The sequence below is a fragment of the Equus przewalskii genome, chromosome 17 (genome assembly GCF_037783145.1).
Source record: "Equus przewalskii isolate Varuska chromosome 17, EquPr2, whole genome shotgun sequence".
NCBI classification, from domain to species: Eukaryota; Metazoa; Chordata; class Mammalia; order Perissodactyla; family Equidae; genus Equus; species Equus przewalskii.
In genome coordinates, this window is record NC_091847.1 from 65,756,683 (window position 1) to 65,773,872 (window position 17,190).

General features: G+C 40.6%; 3 protein-coding genes and 1 long non-coding RNA gene across 15 annotated transcripts in view; 3 read left to right on the forward strand and 1 right to left on the reverse strand.

Moving 5' to 3' along the window:
* The first annotated feature begins 2,855 nt into the window (after positions 1 to 2,855).
* Positions 2,856 to 7,803, forward strand: ASDURF (ASNSD1 upstream open reading frame). The gene is made up of 4 exons (XM_070580442.1): positions 2,856 to 3,079; positions 4,861 to 4,914; positions 6,898 to 6,973; positions 7,580 to 7,803. Exons 1-4 carry the CDS (start codon positions 2,990 to 2,992, stop codon positions 7,648 to 7,650), a joined length of 291 nt encoding a protein of 96 aa, XP_070436543.1. The 5' UTR covers positions 2,856 to 2,989; the 3' UTR covers positions 7,651 to 7,803.
* On the forward strand, positions 7,672 to 12,458 carry ASNSD1 (asparagine synthetase domain containing 1). The gene is made up of 3 exons (XM_008526165.2): positions 7,672 to 9,135; positions 9,425 to 9,606; positions 12,099 to 12,458. The coding sequence occupies exons 1-3, from the start codon at positions 7,672 to 7,674 to the stop codon at positions 12,382 to 12,384; spliced, it is 1,932 nt and encodes a 643-aa protein (XP_008524387.1). The 3' UTR covers positions 12,385 to 12,458.
* An 841-nt stretch (positions 12,459 to 13,299) lies between these two features.
* Positions 13,300 to 15,175, reverse strand: LOC139076661 (uncharacterized). The gene is made up of 3 exons (XR_011528488.1): positions 14,881 to 15,175; positions 14,286 to 14,393; positions 13,300 to 13,419 (listed from the first exon to the last, which is right to left on the reverse strand). It is a non-coding gene; the product is annotated as an uncharacterized lncRNA (long non-coding RNA).
* The window catches only part of ANKAR (ankyrin and armadillo repeat containing), a 65,875-nt gene continuing 63,668 nt past the window's right edge, over positions 14,984 to 17,190 (forward strand). For 10 of the 12 annotated variants that reach the window (XR_011528482.1, XR_011528483.1, XM_008526172.2 and 7 more), the window contains exon 1: positions 14,984 to 15,773. The gene's annotated coding sequence lies outside the window, so the exon portion shown is untranslated. The remainder of the gene's footprint in view (positions 15,774 to 17,190) is intronic. The other 2 variants (XM_070580411.1, XM_070580414.1) reach the window with 1 other exon arrangement.

A 17,190-nucleotide genomic window follows, 5' to 3' on the forward strand; every position in this document is an offset into this window, starting at 1 on the left:
GTCATGTATTATAAATCAAGGCAAATAAAATCCACTTTCATCAAACCTTCTCCAATTTGCTATCCTTCCTCAAGTTTCCTCTTTCGCTGTGCTTTTTTATATTCTGGAACACAGTGATACTTTACTCTAGAACTCTCTTTTTCTTTGCAAAACAAGACTCGTCTCATTACCTTGCATTCTCTGTTATTCTTGCCCCTAAAATGATTTTAGCCACTCATATTAGTTGTAACTTTTAACCAATTTGATAACTTCTGTTTCACAGAAAGAACTGGAGGCAGATAATTAAGAATTGTCATATGCAAGCATTTTAGCAGATAAATAAAGCTCATAAGTACATATAACACAACTGTCTACAGCCACACACATTCCCTTTACACCTTCTGAAAGTGGCAAAAATGAACACGTCCATTAACACAACCGAAAAGAACAGCTATCCTATGGCATATAAAAACAAGAAGCAAAAGTATATAAACTTAAAATTATGCTCTCATTAATCAGTGTTTCAGGATTCAACTTTTAAAAATAAATTACCTAGTTATCTAACAATTAATCATTAATTAACTCAATTTAATATTATCTCAAAGTTTTAATTACCTAAGGATTTTGGAAATGTTTAAACTTATGTGATACAAAACATAATTACTGTTGATCTAAAAAGTTCATCTGAATAACTACTCATTTTAGTGAACGCATATTTACATTTTTCATAACCTTAAATTTTCCGGAGCAGTAATGCTAGCTTATTTAATCAGTAAACCAATATACAGAGCTCAGGAAATTCAGATTAGCTAATCTCTTCATGAGAGAACAAATCTAAATGTCATAAAAAAGTACCTGTATTTTACTTAACATTGATAAATCATAGAAAAGACATATAATTGCCTTTTCTTTCTTAAACCAAAATTATTAATCCAGCCTGATTTCCCCAAAGACTCGCCTTAATTACATAAATCTGGATTCTTCAAATGTTTCTAGGACAGCAGTTTTTATAAGAAGGACTTTTTTTCTTGAAAGTCTAGCACACTTAAAGTATTAGAAATTCTGGGCTTTTTTTAAACTTGTGGATTTACACAAGTGCATATGTATGTCTACAGACCAATCAAAACAGAGAAACAGAGTTCCTTTAATTTAAGAGACATTACAATGGAATTCACCAATACCCTCCAGAAGCATGAAAACATTTTACATTCACATAGCAAGATACCAAAGCTATCCTAAACTGTAGACACACAGAGAGCTTATAGCTCCAGCTTTACCACCTCAATCCCAGGTTGAAAGTCAACACAAAAACTCACCAGCCCTTATCTCAAAAAGCTGTTCTCCTCCCCAGTGAGCACAAAATTCTTAATTAATTTGAGCTCACGAAGGACAAAGAAAAAGACTAAAAAACTGATTCATTGTCATCTCTCTTCTAACAGAGACTAGATCTCCATCATCCAACAGGTATCACCAAATCGTTAGACCATAAAACCAAATTCCCAATCATTGCTGCTACCAATGTTTAATAACTGAGCCATGCACAAATCAGAAACAAAAACAAAATTGTTAAAAATAAGTAAAAATTAAAAATAGACAGTAAAGGGGTCGGCCCTGTGGCCAAGTGGTTAAGTTTGTGTGCTCCACTTCGGTGGCCCAGGGTTTCACCGGTTCGAATCCTGGGCACGGACATTGCACCACTCAATGGGCCACGCTGAGGCGGCGTCCCACATGCCACAACTAGAAGGATTCACAACTAAAATATACAACTATGTACTGGGGGACTTTAGGGAGAAAAAGGAAAAATTTTTTTTAAAATCTATAAATAAATAAAGTTTAAAAAAAAAGACAGTAAACAGTTCTATAATCACTTTGGATTTACTGTAAGAACCAATAAAAGAAATGCCTGGGCTTAACCCATAAGGTACACTTCTTTTGCTATACAGTTTGGCTTCATCACGTATGCCCACTTGGGTATCTCCATGGAACCTGGAGATTTCTTATATTAAAGTATAATTTTCAAAAACGTAAAATGTCTCTCATGCAAATATAAAATGAACATATGTCAAATTTTTATTCAACTCTAATTAATGATGGAACAGGTAAGATGTTAGGACCAATCCAGAGATTATGAGAAGCTAGGCATATATAATAAAGAAATGTTAGGATAGGATTGCAGAGTTAGATATAAAACTGCTTAATATCTTACGGAACAACAAGTCATAACCTACAGGGTTATCTGGCCCACCAGATAGAAACTACTTGCATCTCTGTCAGACAAAAAGCTGTAAGTTAACCTCTGCCCCTACAGAATTGTAAAATAGCCCAGTCAATAGAAAGTCAAGCCCAGAAAAGCTCTGAAAGAACATTCAGTAATCTCTTGCCTATTTACAAGTTTTGGATAATTTTTCTCATTGGAGTGAGATATTGCAAATATTGCATGGGACATACTTACACTGAAAATCATTCATTTATCTGAAATGCATATTTAACTGGGCATTCTGTATTTATCTTTTAACTCTAATAAGTTAAAACTTTACCAAATCTCTACAGCTCCGTTGCCAACAATATATCTCTTAAATCTGTGCCTAGCTTCATATCCTTGCCTAGATAATAAATATTAAGTCTATTTCTACCACGCCTCTCTTCTTTATATTTACCACTGGGGGGCGCATATAACTTACAGTCTACTGGATGCGAGGGACTGAAGAGACCACAGCAGTGTTTCCACATCTGATCCGCTAGGGGACCGTCCGGCAAACTCTCAGATTTCACACCCAGGTTCTGCTCCTACGCGCCCTAAGCATCCGTGCGCATGCGCAGAACTGCTCCAACGCGAGATTCGGACTGCGCAGGCGCTCCAGTGAGTGTGCAGAACCTATTGGTAGGACCCAGGGTGCAGGGGAACCGAGGAGGTGGAGCCGCTGGGAGTGCGCATGCGCTGGGGCTGAGGAGCCGGAAGGCCGCGGGGCAGCCGAAGCTGTGCGTGAGTGGTGTGCTTCGCTCGGTGGAGATGCCCAGCCGGGGGGCGCTCCCGGAGGACGGCGCCGGGCTGGTGTCTACTGACAACTCGGCCCCTCACAAAGAGGATCTTAGCAGCAAGGTGAGTGTGGCACGAGGCGGGAGGGCCTGCAGGCTCGGGACGGGGCGCCGCTCAGCCCCAGGGAAGGTCGCCGGGGCCGCGTGGACCACTCTCGGCTTTGCCCAACTCCTTGACTCTTTTTATTCGTCGCACTGGACAGGTACAGTTAAGGGAGACCCTGAAGCTTGCCCCGAAATTAGACCTAGGTGGCAGTGGGGCGGAGATTTGGTTAGGATTTTTTCTCTCTACTCTTTAAACTTTTAGAAATACTGCTCACCCTAGATTCGCTGCCGATACTCTCCATCTCAGGAAATGTCGCCACCAACCATCCAGTTGTCCAGGCCAGTGACTTGGGAACCATCCTTGACGTCCATCACGAAGTCCTATGGGTTCTGCTTCTAAGGCTCATTTCAAATATGTCGCTTTTTCACCGTGTACACTCTCACCATCCTAAACCAGCCACCGTGGTCCACCGTCGGGAACCCCGCAAAGACTACCTAACTGATCTCTTGTCATCCATCGTTACCGTCTTCCATTCTTTCCTCCGCATTAGCCAGAGCAATGATCCTAAAACTCGTATTTGATCGTCACTCCTCCACCCAAAAAGGCGGGGGAGGGGAGCCAGTATAACATAGATCTTAACTGCCATAAAAAGACAAAACCTTTAAAAATATATTGGAGACGGGGATGGTTATAGCTATTCAGGTATTAGATGTCCTAGAGTCTACTTTGGCTCTGTCCGAAACTAACAGTGACATTTTGGGCAAGAGTCTAATCCCTCTTATCACAGTTTCATTGTTTGAAGTAAAGTGAAATGTATACCAGACATTCCTAAAGTGAATGGGAAAGCAGTGTTCAAACATAGCTCTCAAGGAGGTTATACATTCGGTTATGGAATCTGACTCAATCTAGTCAGTCACTGCCCTGTCAACTGGAGAGACACAAGGGTACACTCTTCTTGGGGGTGAATTTTCAAACCCCGCCTAGCCCAATCTGGGTACCACCATAGCAAGCCACTTAGACTGATGTATGACAGATCCCTGAGGCGTGTGAGGTAAGACAAAGATTATAAAAACTGCTTTTAGAGGCACTGTTGACACTATGTAATCAGGCACGTTCAAAGAATAACGACCTTTACTGAAAAGAGTTGGAAAAAAACTTAGTTTCCGCTTAGTTGAGCTCTCTCCTACTAATGAAAAGTGAGGCCAAGTTGAGCAGTGCCAGCATTGTGCTGGTCTTTGAGATACAAAGGGGAATGAAGCAAACATGGAAAGTGATGGGTCTTCCTGCCCCAGGTAGGCATTTAGTACTACTTGCTGGTTCTGAATGTCTGGCTGCACCGTTTAGTACATAAATCGTGAAAAGCATTGCTATTTGTGGGGGAAAAAGTAACTAACCCCGCATTCCATTTGCTGGTTGTTTTTTCGGTCTTTTCCCCCAAAAAAGCTAAAACATAAAAGAAATCATTGAAAAACTAGTATTACTTTTGGTGCATCTTGTTTATTTTAAATAAAAGGTATAAACCTTGTTTAGTAACTTCGGCCCTTGCCTGGATGCTGATTACCGACGCCAGACTCCCTGGCTGGGCTCAGTGGGCTGGCTAACCCTTGACAAGTCTGAGCACTGTTTCCTCCTCCAACTTTCCCCCACCTGCACCCCCACACAGACTGTGGTTGAAGGGAGTCTCTGAAGTCACAGACTGCCTGTTATAGCCCCTTATCCCATCTCTCTAATTTTAAAGGGCCCTCACTGAGCATACTTTGAAAACCTCTGGTTTAAGATGTTTTTCTTTATTTCAATAGATTAAAGAACAAAAAATTGTTGTGGATGAACTTTCTAACCTGAAGAAGAACAGGGTGAGTTTATTAGAGTAACTGAATAGTATGTGGGAGGTTTCATTATACCTTATTAACTATATAGTGAAGTTATAAGAATCATATGATTTATATTTATATTAAAACTTACAAGATTTCAGGGGCCGGCCCGGTGGCACAGCAGTTAAGTTTGCACGTTCTGCTTCAGTGGCCCAGGGTTCCCCAGTTTGGATCCCGGGTGTGGACATGGCACCACTTGGCAAGCTGTGCTGTGTTAAGCATCCCATGTATAAAGTGGAGGAAGATGGGCACAGATGTTGGCTCAGGGCCAGTCTTCCTCAGCAAAAAGAGGAGGATTGGCAGCAGATGTTAGCTCAGGGCTAATCTTCCTCAAAATAAATAAATAAAAGTGAAAAAAACTTAAAAGATTTCAGCATCTTTTTAGTTAAATTGCAACAGCGAAAAGCATCCAACATTTTATAGATATATATATCATATAGATATCTGTAAATTAATCATAGTTGATGATATCTTTTCTCCATCATGTGCAATTCACATTACCTTTGAACCAAATGATACAGATTGTAGTATGGTATCTTTGAGCTATAATCAATAATGTTATTTACTTTATACTCGAATTTGGTGTTTTCTTTTGAAATGAGTTTTATATTGAGAAGAGAGGAACTGTTTCTTTAAATGAATGTGGGTAATTGTTGAAAAAACAAAAAGGATAAATACTTCCCCCCCCAAAAGTGTTTTACAAATCTTCCAAGTATTTAGCATAATTATGTAATGCCATTTCCACTAATGTATTCATAACAAGCAAGCTACTGCTTCATGTGTAGTTATATTATCACAAATTACTTCCTTTTTTTTTTTTTTTTTGCTGAGCAAGATTAGCCCTGAACTAACATCTCTGCCATTTTTCTCTATTTTATATGTGGGACACTGCCACAGCATGGCTGCCAGGAAGTGTGCATCCATGCCTGGGATCTGAACCCATGAACCCACATGCTGAACTTAACCACCAGACCATGGAGCTGGCCCCAAAAATTACATTTTAAGGTCAGGAAGAAATGATTTTGAGCCCTTTAAAGCATTTTAAAGATAATTTGAGGGGCCCGGCCCCGTGGCTGAGTGGTTAAGTTCACGCACTCCACTTCGGTGGCCCAGGGTTTCGCCAGTTCAGATCCTAGGTGCTGACATGGCATCACTCATCAGGCCATTCTGAGGCAATGTCCCACATAGCGCAACCAGGGGCACTCACAACTCGAATATGCAACTGTATATTGAGGGGCTTTGGAGAAGAAGAAGAAGAAGAAAAGAGATTGACAACAGATGTTAGGTGTCAATCTTTAAAAAAGAGATAATTTGGTAACAGACAAGTCAGACATTTCTGATACTGTCACTTGTGGAATATTAGAAATTAAGGCATAATTAATACAAATTTTCTAGAGGGAAAATTGGCAGAATGTCTTATTGAAGCCTTAAAACTTTGTAACACTTTGACCCAGCAGTTCTATTTCTAGGAATTAATACTTAGGAGAGAATCATGGGAATGCACAAAGATTTAGTTTCAAAGATGTTCATCACAATGTTGATTCATAGTAGTGAAAAGTTGGTGACAACTGTCTAAAACTTGAGAACTCACCAAATAAACTGTAATATTTTATACTCATATAGTAACGTTGCAAAAGAACACTACTGAGAAACAGTATTCTCAATATAATGTTCATTGATAAAAGCAAATTATAAGTCTATAGTTATAGTAGTAGCCTTTTTTGTTAAATAGGAACTGTATTATAGTATATGCTATAGAGAGAGAGAAGAGGTTCACCTCAGTGTTAACAGTAGCAGTTTCTAGATGTTGGGGTAATAGATGACTTTCGTTTATTTATCTGCATTTGCTAAGGGATTGTTCTGAGCACGTTACTAAAGTTCAAGAATAAGCAATAACACGGTTCAGAGTTTGGATATCTACTTTTTCGATCAAATCGTGATATTAGCCTAAATTATGTTTTGCAGAAAGTGTATAGGCAGCAACAGAACAGCAACATATTCTTTCTTGCAGACCGAACAGAAATGCTTTCTGAAAGCAAAAGTAAGTTTCTTTGGTATATTATTTGGAAACACACAGAAAGTCTTTTGTAGGCTTTCTGTAGAAATTTATGGTAGCGCCTGAATTATACTATCTATATCTGAATGTTTAAATATATTGGGTGGTGTACCAGTTAATAAAATTAATGCAGTGGTTTTTCTTCCACTAAGCCTTCCAAAGATGAGTCTACAGTAAAAATAAAAGCAATTAAAAGTACATAAGATGCATTTAGAAAGCAGTAATTATTAACGTGTTTGGAGTCTTAGACAGATCTAGGTATGAAAAACTGTTCTACCACTTTCTACCTTTGTGACTTTGAGTGAATTACTTTGAGCCTCCAAAGAATTGTGAGATTTAAATAAGATGGTATATATATAATGCGTAGCCCTGTGCCAGGGCCAGAATAACCATGTGATAAGCAGAAACTATTTTCCTACGAGGTAAACTTCCGTCATTAGAAGCTTGTTGTAAATTACTGTTCACACTAACACAGTACATATACTCAAGTGGTTTAGTCTTGGTAAATAGCCTATGTTGCCCTATGAATTACGTGGTAAAGGTCCAAGAATTTTTATTTTACTTAATATTTCTTCTCCCCTCCCCCCACAGATATATTAGATGAGCTGAAAAAAGAATACCAAGAAATAGAAAACTTAGAGAAGACCAAAATCAAGAAATAGTCAACTTGATTTCGCAGAACAATGTGCGGCATTTGTTGTTCTGTAAGCTTTTCTGCTGAGTGTTTCAGCAAAGGTTGGAAAGAGGATTTGCAGTATAATCTTGAACGACGGGGACCCAATAGTAGTAAGCAGTTATTAAAGTCTAACACTAACTACCAGTGTTTATTTTCTGGTCACGTCCTCCACTTAAGAGGTGTTTTGACTGCCCAACCTGTGGAAGATGAAAGAGGCAATGTGTTCCTGTGGAACGGAGAAGTCTTTAGTGGAATAAAGGTTGAAGCTAAAGAGAATGATACTCAAATAATGTTTAATTATCTTTCCTCTTGTGAGAATGAATCTGATGTTTTGTCACTCTTCTCACAAGTCCAAGGTCCGTGGTCTTTTATATATTATCAAGCATCTAGTCATCATTTGTGGTTTGGTAGGGATTTTTTTGGTCGCCGGAGCTTACTTTGGCATTTTAGTAATCTGGGCAAGAGTTTTTGCCTCTCTTCAGTTGGCACCCAAACCTCTGGAGCAACCAGTCAGTGGCAGGAAGTTCCAGCGTCTGGTATTTTCAAAATTGACCTCAAGTCTACTTCCATTTCCAAATCTGTAGTTTTAAAATTGTATCCTTGGAAATGTACTTCCAGGGAAAATGTTATCAAAGAATGTGTTAATAGCCTGACTCAAATTTCAGCAAACTTGCAAACATTTGTCTCAGTGATTGCAAATGAAGCCAAACTCTGTCTTGAAGAACCTGTCGTTCCTTTAAATATGATGTTGCCACAGGCTCCATTTGAGATTCACTGTAGGAACATTTCCCGTCTCCCACCGACAAGAGAGACCCTTGAGGTCTTTCTTACCGATGGACGCAGGAAGGAAATAGTTCACCAGTTCATCGATGTCCTGAGTATCGCAGTCAAGAGACGTGTCTTGAATTTACCTAGGGATGAAAACCTGACACCAAGTGAAGTTTCAAAAACTTGTGATAGGAAAGCAAATGTTGCAATCCTGTTTTCTGGGGGTATTGATTCCATGGTTATCGCAACCCTTGCTGACCGTCACATTCCTTTAGATGAACCAATTGATCTTCTCAATGTGGCTTTCATGACCAAAGAGAAGACCATGCCAACTAGTTTTAACAAAAAAAGTGGAAAACAGGAAAATCGTTGTGAAATACCTTCTCAAGAATCCTCTAAAAGTGTTGCTCCTGCTGCTGCTGCTAGTCCTGATAAACAGTTCAGGGTACCGGATCGGATCACAGGGCGAGCGGGGCTGAAGGAGCTGCAGGCCGCTAACCCTTCCCGGACGTGGAATTTTGTTGAAATTAATGTTTCTCTGGAAGAACTGCAAAACTTCAGGACAACTCGAATATGCCGTTTAATCCGGCCCTTGGACACGGTGTTGGATGATGGCATTGGCTGTGCAGTGTGGTTCGCTTCGAGAGGACTTGGTCGGCTAGTGACCCAGGATGGAGGGCGATCGTATCAGAGCACGGCAAAGGTATGGCCCGGGGTTTCTGCTCGGAAGAATTTGAGACCTAATGTTAACCTTAAAGCTTTTAGCATTTAGGTTGCCAGAAGATAGCATATTTTAGTTCCATTTAAACTATAACACTGTATATATGACTTTTTAAAAATTGGGCATGTTTTACTATTTTGTGACTTTGTCCTGTGTTTTTTCTCTGGAAATGTTATCTTTGAGGTGATAATTCTTTAAGCTTTGCCTTTAGTTACTTTCCTCACCGGATGGAGCTAACCCTTCTCACGTGGCTTTCTTTCGCCCGTTCTAGGTGGTGCTGACTGGAATTGGTGCAGATGAGCAGCTTGCAGGCTATTCTCGTCATCGCGTTCGCTTTCAGACTCATGGGCTGGAAGGATTGAATAAGGAGCTCGAGATGGAACTGGGTCGAATCTCTTCTAGAAATCTTGGTCGTGATGACAGAGTTATTGGTGATCATGGAAAAGAAGCAAGGTAATTTTAATTATCTGAGTGTTACTGGGTAATTTTTTAAAAACAGTGAACTCTAAAAGGAGATTTTTAGGTTCCTTTTTTTTTTGGAGACTGTTCAAATGAAGAACGGCAGCAATAATATTTTGGCTTTTATTACAAGCACAGTCAGTCAGAAGCGAAGCTGCGGAGGATCCAGAGCAGCAGTTTTCTAGAACCCGTTCTCCAGGAAATGCCTTTTCAGTAATTTTCAGAGATGATACCATGATGTGATTGCTTTTAAGACTACAGTGAAAAAGACTGTAAAACTGAGGTAGTGAAACGCTGAGAGAGGATATTTAAAGGGTTTGTTCTGTTTTAAATGTTTGCTTTCCTCCCAGTAAGGGCATAGACCCTGTGCCCAGGTGCTCTCCTCCATGTTGTGGAACCTGGCTTTGTCTCTAAGACGTTTCTGTGTGTGTAGAGCTATACTGACTTAAGTGGTGGTTCTAGTACTGGATTCCCGTCTGTTCAATGTTTTTGGGCTTTTTTTTTTTTTTATGAAGATAAGCCCTGAGCTAGCATTTGTGCCCATCTTCCTCTGTTTTATATGTGGGACGCCTGCGACAGCATGGCTTGACAAGCGGTGCGTAGGTCTGCGTCCAGGATCCGAACCAGCGAACCCCGGGCGGCAGAAGCAGAGTGTGCAAACTTAACCACTGTGCCACTGGGCTGGCCCCTGTTGAAAGTTTTTTAAACACGGTTTAGTCATATGTTACAGATTACCCAGAACCTTCAAAGAGATCAAGGCGCTTTCATTACATATATTCTCTTTTTAATCTTGGGGATTTATTTTTACCTACAATGTGTGTCTGAAGGTAGTAAACAAGTGCTTGAACATAGCTTTTTAAAGCATTAAAGGTAAAAGGAAGATGTGTCATTTAGTTAGAAAAAGCAGAAATTTATTGAAGTAGGTTAATCTAGTAAGTGGCAGTTTATTCCACGGGCCTGCCCGCTCTGAGACGCCACTGCTGCTGCCTCTGCGTCAGTTGCCCTCCTTCCACTGAACTGTGGCTGCTTTACACACTTGTCATTCTTATGTTGCCAGTTCTGACACGTGCACAGTTTTGTCTACTATATCATTATTCTGTCATAATTTTCAAAATTTCTTTATAATGAGATAAATAATGCCCCAACGCAGTCTGTAAGATGTTTTCCCTTTTAAGGGTGTGTGTGAGAGAGAAAGAGAAATTAAATCCATTTCTTCAGCTAGGTCAGAGAAAAGGGGGTTTATTTTATTCATTAAAAGTGGCTAATTCTACAGGCCCCGTGTGATGCCCTCAGGTAGAAGTGCATATGAAGAATGTCTAAAACAGCTAATACAGAGTTGTGGTTTAACAAATGCCATTGTGGTGGCTAGATTTAAATAATCAATTTATTATGTATTTTGGCATACATATTAACAGTAATAATAGATTACTTTTTAAGAGATTTTAATAGATTATTATATGTAAATTAATTTGTTTTTACAATTAATTCATTTTTATAAAATATTCCATTTAACAAATACCTTTACCCCTTCCAATTGCTCTGAACTAGAATAAAATGTAATGAAACAACACTAAAGTAACTGTATTTGCATTTTGATGAATTCGGGGGATAGTCTTAAAGTATGTTAAACAAAAGAGAACAGAATTTTATCGGAACTAGGGAAGCCAAAAGGTCAAGAAGTTTGCTTTTTTTTTTTCAGGAAGATTAGCCCTGAGCTAACATCTGCTGCTAATCCTCCTCTTTTTTTTTGCTGAGGAAGGCTGTCCCTGAGCTAACATCCATGCCCATCTTCCTCTGCTTTCTATGTGGGACACCTACCACATCATGGCTTGACAAGCAGTGTGTAGGTCCACACCTGGGATCCGAACCAGCAAATCCTGGACTGCCAAAGTGGAATGTTTGAACTTAACCACTGTGCCCTGGGCCAGCCCCAGAAAGTTATTTTTTTAATCTAATACTTTGTTTTGTTACACGGATTTGTCACCATTTAAATGTTTAAGTGTAATGAAGCGATTTTGGTACCGTTGGTAAATGTTTCACAAGGTCAAGATTGTAGAGCCCTTCTATATTGGTTTCCTATCCCTAAAGTTCAGTTTCTTTGGACGTGATAAAGAGCAGACAGAGACTGAATAATTCACTGAAGACCATGCTTGTTTTCAAGGCATCCCCAAAGGATATCTTGAGAAACAATTTGAAATTATTTCTTGACACCATAGACTTAATTTATTTATCTATTGAGGCAAAATTTATTTTGTAGCATATGTATTAAAATCAGTCACGTGTTGTGAAATACCTTTTTAATGTGATTGAATTTTAGCTGTAAAATTGTGTAAATAACCAGAATATTTTAATTGAGAAAAGTAGTGCCTCCCCAAAATTAATTTTTTACTGTAAATTTTAACATGTTGAATAAAATGTAAAAAAAAAAAATCATAACACATTGATTTTATTTTTCTATACTGGTTATATTTATCTATTTATTTTAGATTTCCTTTCCTGGATGAAAGTGTTGTCTCCTTTCTAAATTCCCTACCAGTTTGGGAAAAGGCAAACTTGACTTTACCCCGTGGAATTGGTGAAAAACTAATTTTGCGTCTTGCAGCAGTGGAACTTGGTCTAACAGCGTGTGCTCTTCTGCCGAAACGTGCCATGCAGTTTGGATCCAGAATTGCAAAAATGGAAAAGAATAATGAAAAGGCATCTGATAAATGTGGACGGCTCCAAGTCATTTCCTTAGAAAACCTTTCTATTGAAAAGGAGACTAAAACATAATATTTTACAATGTAACAACATTTACTGAATGATGATGATAGAAAAATAAAACACTGTGCTGCTTTATTATTGTATAATGTAGTGGTTTTAAAGTTCATTACGTGGCTTTTTACTTAACTGTATGGTTTATTATAACCAATTTAGTCAAGTTGACACTGGAGAGAGAGAGATTATATTTGAAAGAACATCTTGAATATTTTAGACTGTAATACTGACATTGTTTTGAGCTCTTACATGGTAGTGTCCTGCCAGCAACACTAAAAGAAGGCAGCTTTTACTGACTCTTCATGGTGGCTACATCCAGAAATAATTTGTTATTGCTGTTGTCTGGGGCCTGGTTTAGGCAGGGCCCTATTTAACTGATAAGAGAACTAAGGTTTAGAGAAATTATACAATTGGCTTTAGATTCACACTCCTGAGCAATAATACTTGGTGCTTCTATTACATCTCTTTAGGCAGCTCATTTGCCCCCTCTGAGAACTTTTGAAAACTGTTTTAAACATTCTCCTGTCGCACGAATCTCCAGCCTCTTCCTCCTTGCCCCGTTCTCAGCTCTTGACATGGGCTTTTCACAGAGAGATCAGATTCATCAGGCCAAGAACTGCTCCCACTTTCCAACACCAGAACTTCTAACTGACCTTGTAGGTACCCCCATCCTTTTCCCCCTTCTTGCCATTAGAAAGGGAAATGCGTCGATCCAGCCAACAAAACGCTGTGCCTCCACTTGTTCTCTGTATCCCAACCCTTCCTGCCTTTCAGGAACCTTATGGTCTTCTCTCTCCAGTATCTTCAGCCTCCTCTCTGTAGAATCCTTCCTATCATCATCTAAAATGTTCTGGTCTATACCAATTTAAAATGCATGTCCCTGGTCCTACATCTTCCTCTGCTTACCTCTCGCCTCCCATCCACACTCACCTCTCCACTTTTTCACTCTACTCCACTCCAACTTGACATCCACCCACGTTATTCAGTTGTGTCCACCATACCCAGGTCACTGGGATCTATCCCCAATTAGGGCTGACACCCTTTTTGGATCTGGACATAATCATAGTAGGAAAGGAATTTTAGGATACTGACAAACAAGCCTGGCAAGACTTTCACATGCCCTGAATTTATTCCCCGGTAAATGTAATGTTCAAATCAGATTTAGATATTACCCGAATAACTCATCCCTCTACCTGAAGGCAAACAACTTCAAGTGTCTGTGTGATCCTGAGCACTAAATTGACATTGCTCATATCAGGAGCAGATAAACTAAGAGGTTTGCCCAGCACCATAGAGTTGAATATAACACTAGTTTTATAATAATAATATAGTTTAATTCTAAAAACAGCTATTATTTATATAGAGCTGACCATGTGCCCGGCACTATTCCGTGAGCTTTACATGTATTTAGTCAGTTGAACTCTAGGGTATCTGCTCCAGCAGGATACTCTCTCTGCGTGGTTTGTGTGTGTGTGTTTTTTTCAGTCCCCAGAGGGCCTGATTGTTTACAAGCTTCTGGCCATTCAATCCCATAAACTCTGGGATGAAGTTCTATGTTAATCCTTAAACAAAGGAACAATCTTGCCCAAGATTTGAGACACTTAGAACAAACCATCTGAGTACCAGAACAAAAATCTTTTAAGTAGAGGCATGTACACAGAGTGTTTGTAAGGACAAACATGCAAATCTCTGAAAGAAGGCAGTGTCTTTTTGACATCCCTTGCCCTGGTACAGCAATCATAAATTTACTAATATTCAGTACCTCTATAGCAGGTAAAATAATGACATGGTTGGAGTAAGAGAAATTCTCCCCTGAAACAGTCACCAAAAACCTCCATGTTGCTAAATTCAGTGGAAAAGTTTCAGTTCTCACCTCCCTTGACCTAACAGCAGCATCCAAAGATGTTGGCCCTTACCTTATTTGTGAGACACTTCTCTTGGCTTTTGAGACCAATCTTGGTTGTCCTCCTGCCTTCCTGACTGCTCACTCTGTCTTCTTTTTGACACCACCCTCTCCATCTGACCTTTAAATATTAAATTTCTCAGGTCTCTATCCTGGGTTCTCAACTGTTCTCTGTTCTCTCTTGACTTCAGCCACTCCCCTGGCTTCAGTACCCTAAGCCTGCCCAAGTGTATACATCTAACCCAAGCTGCCATTCTTAGGCAGTCCTGTATATCTAAGGCATATCTGACACCCCTACTTGGTTTTCTCACAGGTACATCAAGGTCAACATGTCCACAGCTGAACTCTCACTCCTGCCATGACCCTCTGTTGCTCCTGACAGAAATTTGGGTGTCACCTAGACCACCACCTTTTTCAACCCTCCACCCCCATCTAACCTGTTACCAATAGGCCACCTCATTACTTCTCAAACCCATCCCCAGCTCTCCGTCTCCACTGCCACCGCTCAGCCTGCACCTTGCCTCTACTGCCACCAGCCCACCATAAACTTTTAGAATAAAGTTCAAAACCATTAACTCAGCGGCCTGCATGAACTGGCCTTCACCTACCACTCCAGCCTAATTTTGTGCCCACATCTCTCTTGTTCTCTATCCAAGGTTTTCTTCACTTTCTCAAAAATTTCAACTTTCTTCTCAGCTCAGTTCATCACCCGTGGTTCCCTATCTCTGGAAAGCTACTTCAGCTCTTCGCTTGGGTAGTTCTTTTTCATCTTCCAGGCTCAGCTTAAAAGATCACTTCCTCAGGGCGGCCTTTCCCGGTCCTTGGTCTTGGTTAGCTTTCCTTCATGTGCTGCCATTACATCTTACACCTATCATACTGTTTAAATATAGTCGTGTGATCATCTGTCTAATTGTCTGCCCTGTTGCCCAGGGTCTCCAACTCCTAGCATAGTGCCTGGCTCATAATAAGCGTTCCATACACGTTTGTTGAATGAAGCAATAATGATGGCGGCGGGATTCCAACTCAGGACTACCTCCCAGCCTGGAGCATTCACCTCTGCCACTCTGTTTTTGTGTTTTCGCAGAGCCAAATCCTGAATGTAGAAAGAGAGCAGCACAGCGCCGGGAGCAGGAGGTGGGACTGAGTTCCCCGGGGAGGGAGGGAGGGGCATCTGTAGGGGAAGGTCTGAGCACAGGGGCCCCTTGGGGCGCGGCCCCGGGACCAATGACTTCGTCTGGCGCCTGGGCGGCCGTGGGTCGGGCCTGGCCGTGAGCCGCGGACGGCAAGGAGGCCTCCCAGGCCCTCGCCTCAGGAAACCACGCCCCGCCCCAGACCTCCCCGCGGCGGCTCCCCGCCTCCTGCGCAGCGGGGCTCCTCACGGTGGGGTCCGGCCTAGTGAGAAGCCACTGGAGACGATCCCTGTCCCCGGCCCCCAGGAATACTCCGGGGAGCAGCGTGGACGCAGCTTCCCTGTCCTAGACAAGAAAACAGTCGTTTCAAAGTAGGTTTCTTCCCTTTCCTTGTGCTTTCTCCTCTCCCGTGTCCGTGTGGGCACAGGTCTTGGACCTGAGTAGGGACAGACTTGGGTTGCTTCTGATTCTGAAGATGTGAAACCTTAGGCACGTTCTGCAGCCTTCTTAGTCCCCATCTCTGTGTTCGTAAAGCGGGGATACCAACGCCTCTCTTTGAGCTGGGTTCTCAGAAAGTGCCTTGCTGAATTAGCAGCATTGGCATCGCCTCTAACTTTTCAGAATTGCAAATTCTCTGGCCTTAACTCCAACCGATTGAATCAGAAACTCCAGGGTAGGGTCCAGCAATCTGTTTGAACAAGCCCCAGGTGATTTCATGCAAGCTAAATTTTGAGAGCTGCTGTATGAGGAGCGAATTAAATGAAATAAATAAAATATCGTGTACAGAGAACCAGGCAAACAGTCGATGCTCAATGAATAGTCGTTATAGTTATTGTTATTCCAGGAACAGGGAGGCATTCAGTAGCACAGAAATGGAAAGTTAAGCAGGCACTTCTTGTCCTTCCTTTTCTTTTAAGCAAGTCTTTTCTTCCTTAAAAAAAAAAACCCCTAAAAACAAAATAAACATGCAAAAAAGTCTCTCCAACAAAAAAGAATAGGTATGCAACAGTAGCTTCTCATATATAAACTTAAATTTCTTTTTTTGACATATTTCTTAGTATCTTTTGACTTCTGTTGAAAAGTAGAACATGATTAATGTTAAAGGCTTTACAGTTTTAATTGTTTTAAATCAAATTTCAACTTTCTTACGCTGCAATTAGTTTAAGATTGAAAAATGTAATAGAACTACCATATGATCCCAGCAATTCCACTTCTGGGTATTTATCCTAAGAAAACAAAACCACTAACTTGAAAAGATGTATGCACCCCCATGTTCACTGAAGCATTGTTTGCAATAGCCAAGATGTGGAAACAACCTAAGTGTCCGTCGATGGATGAATGGAGAAAGAAAATGTGGTGTACATTTACAATGGAATGTTACTCAGCCATAAAAAAGAATGAAATCTCGCCATATGTGACGATATGGACGGACCTTGAGGCATTATTCTAAGTAAGATAAGTCAGACAGAGAAAGGCAAATACAGTATGACCTTAATATATAGGAATCTAAAAAAAAAAACCCCAAGCTCATAGATACAGAGAACAGACAGGTGATTGCCAGAGGCAGGGTTGGGGGTGGGCAAAATGAATGAAGGAAGTCAAGAGGTACAAACTTCCAGTTATAAATAAATGTCATGGGGATGCAATGTACAACATGGCAAGTATAGTTAATAATACTGTATTGCATATTTAAAAGTTGCTAAGAGAGTAAATCTTAAAGGTTCTCAGGGCTGCCGGGTGGCATAGTGGTTAAGTTTGTGGCTCCGCTTCGGTGGAGGTCATGGGGTT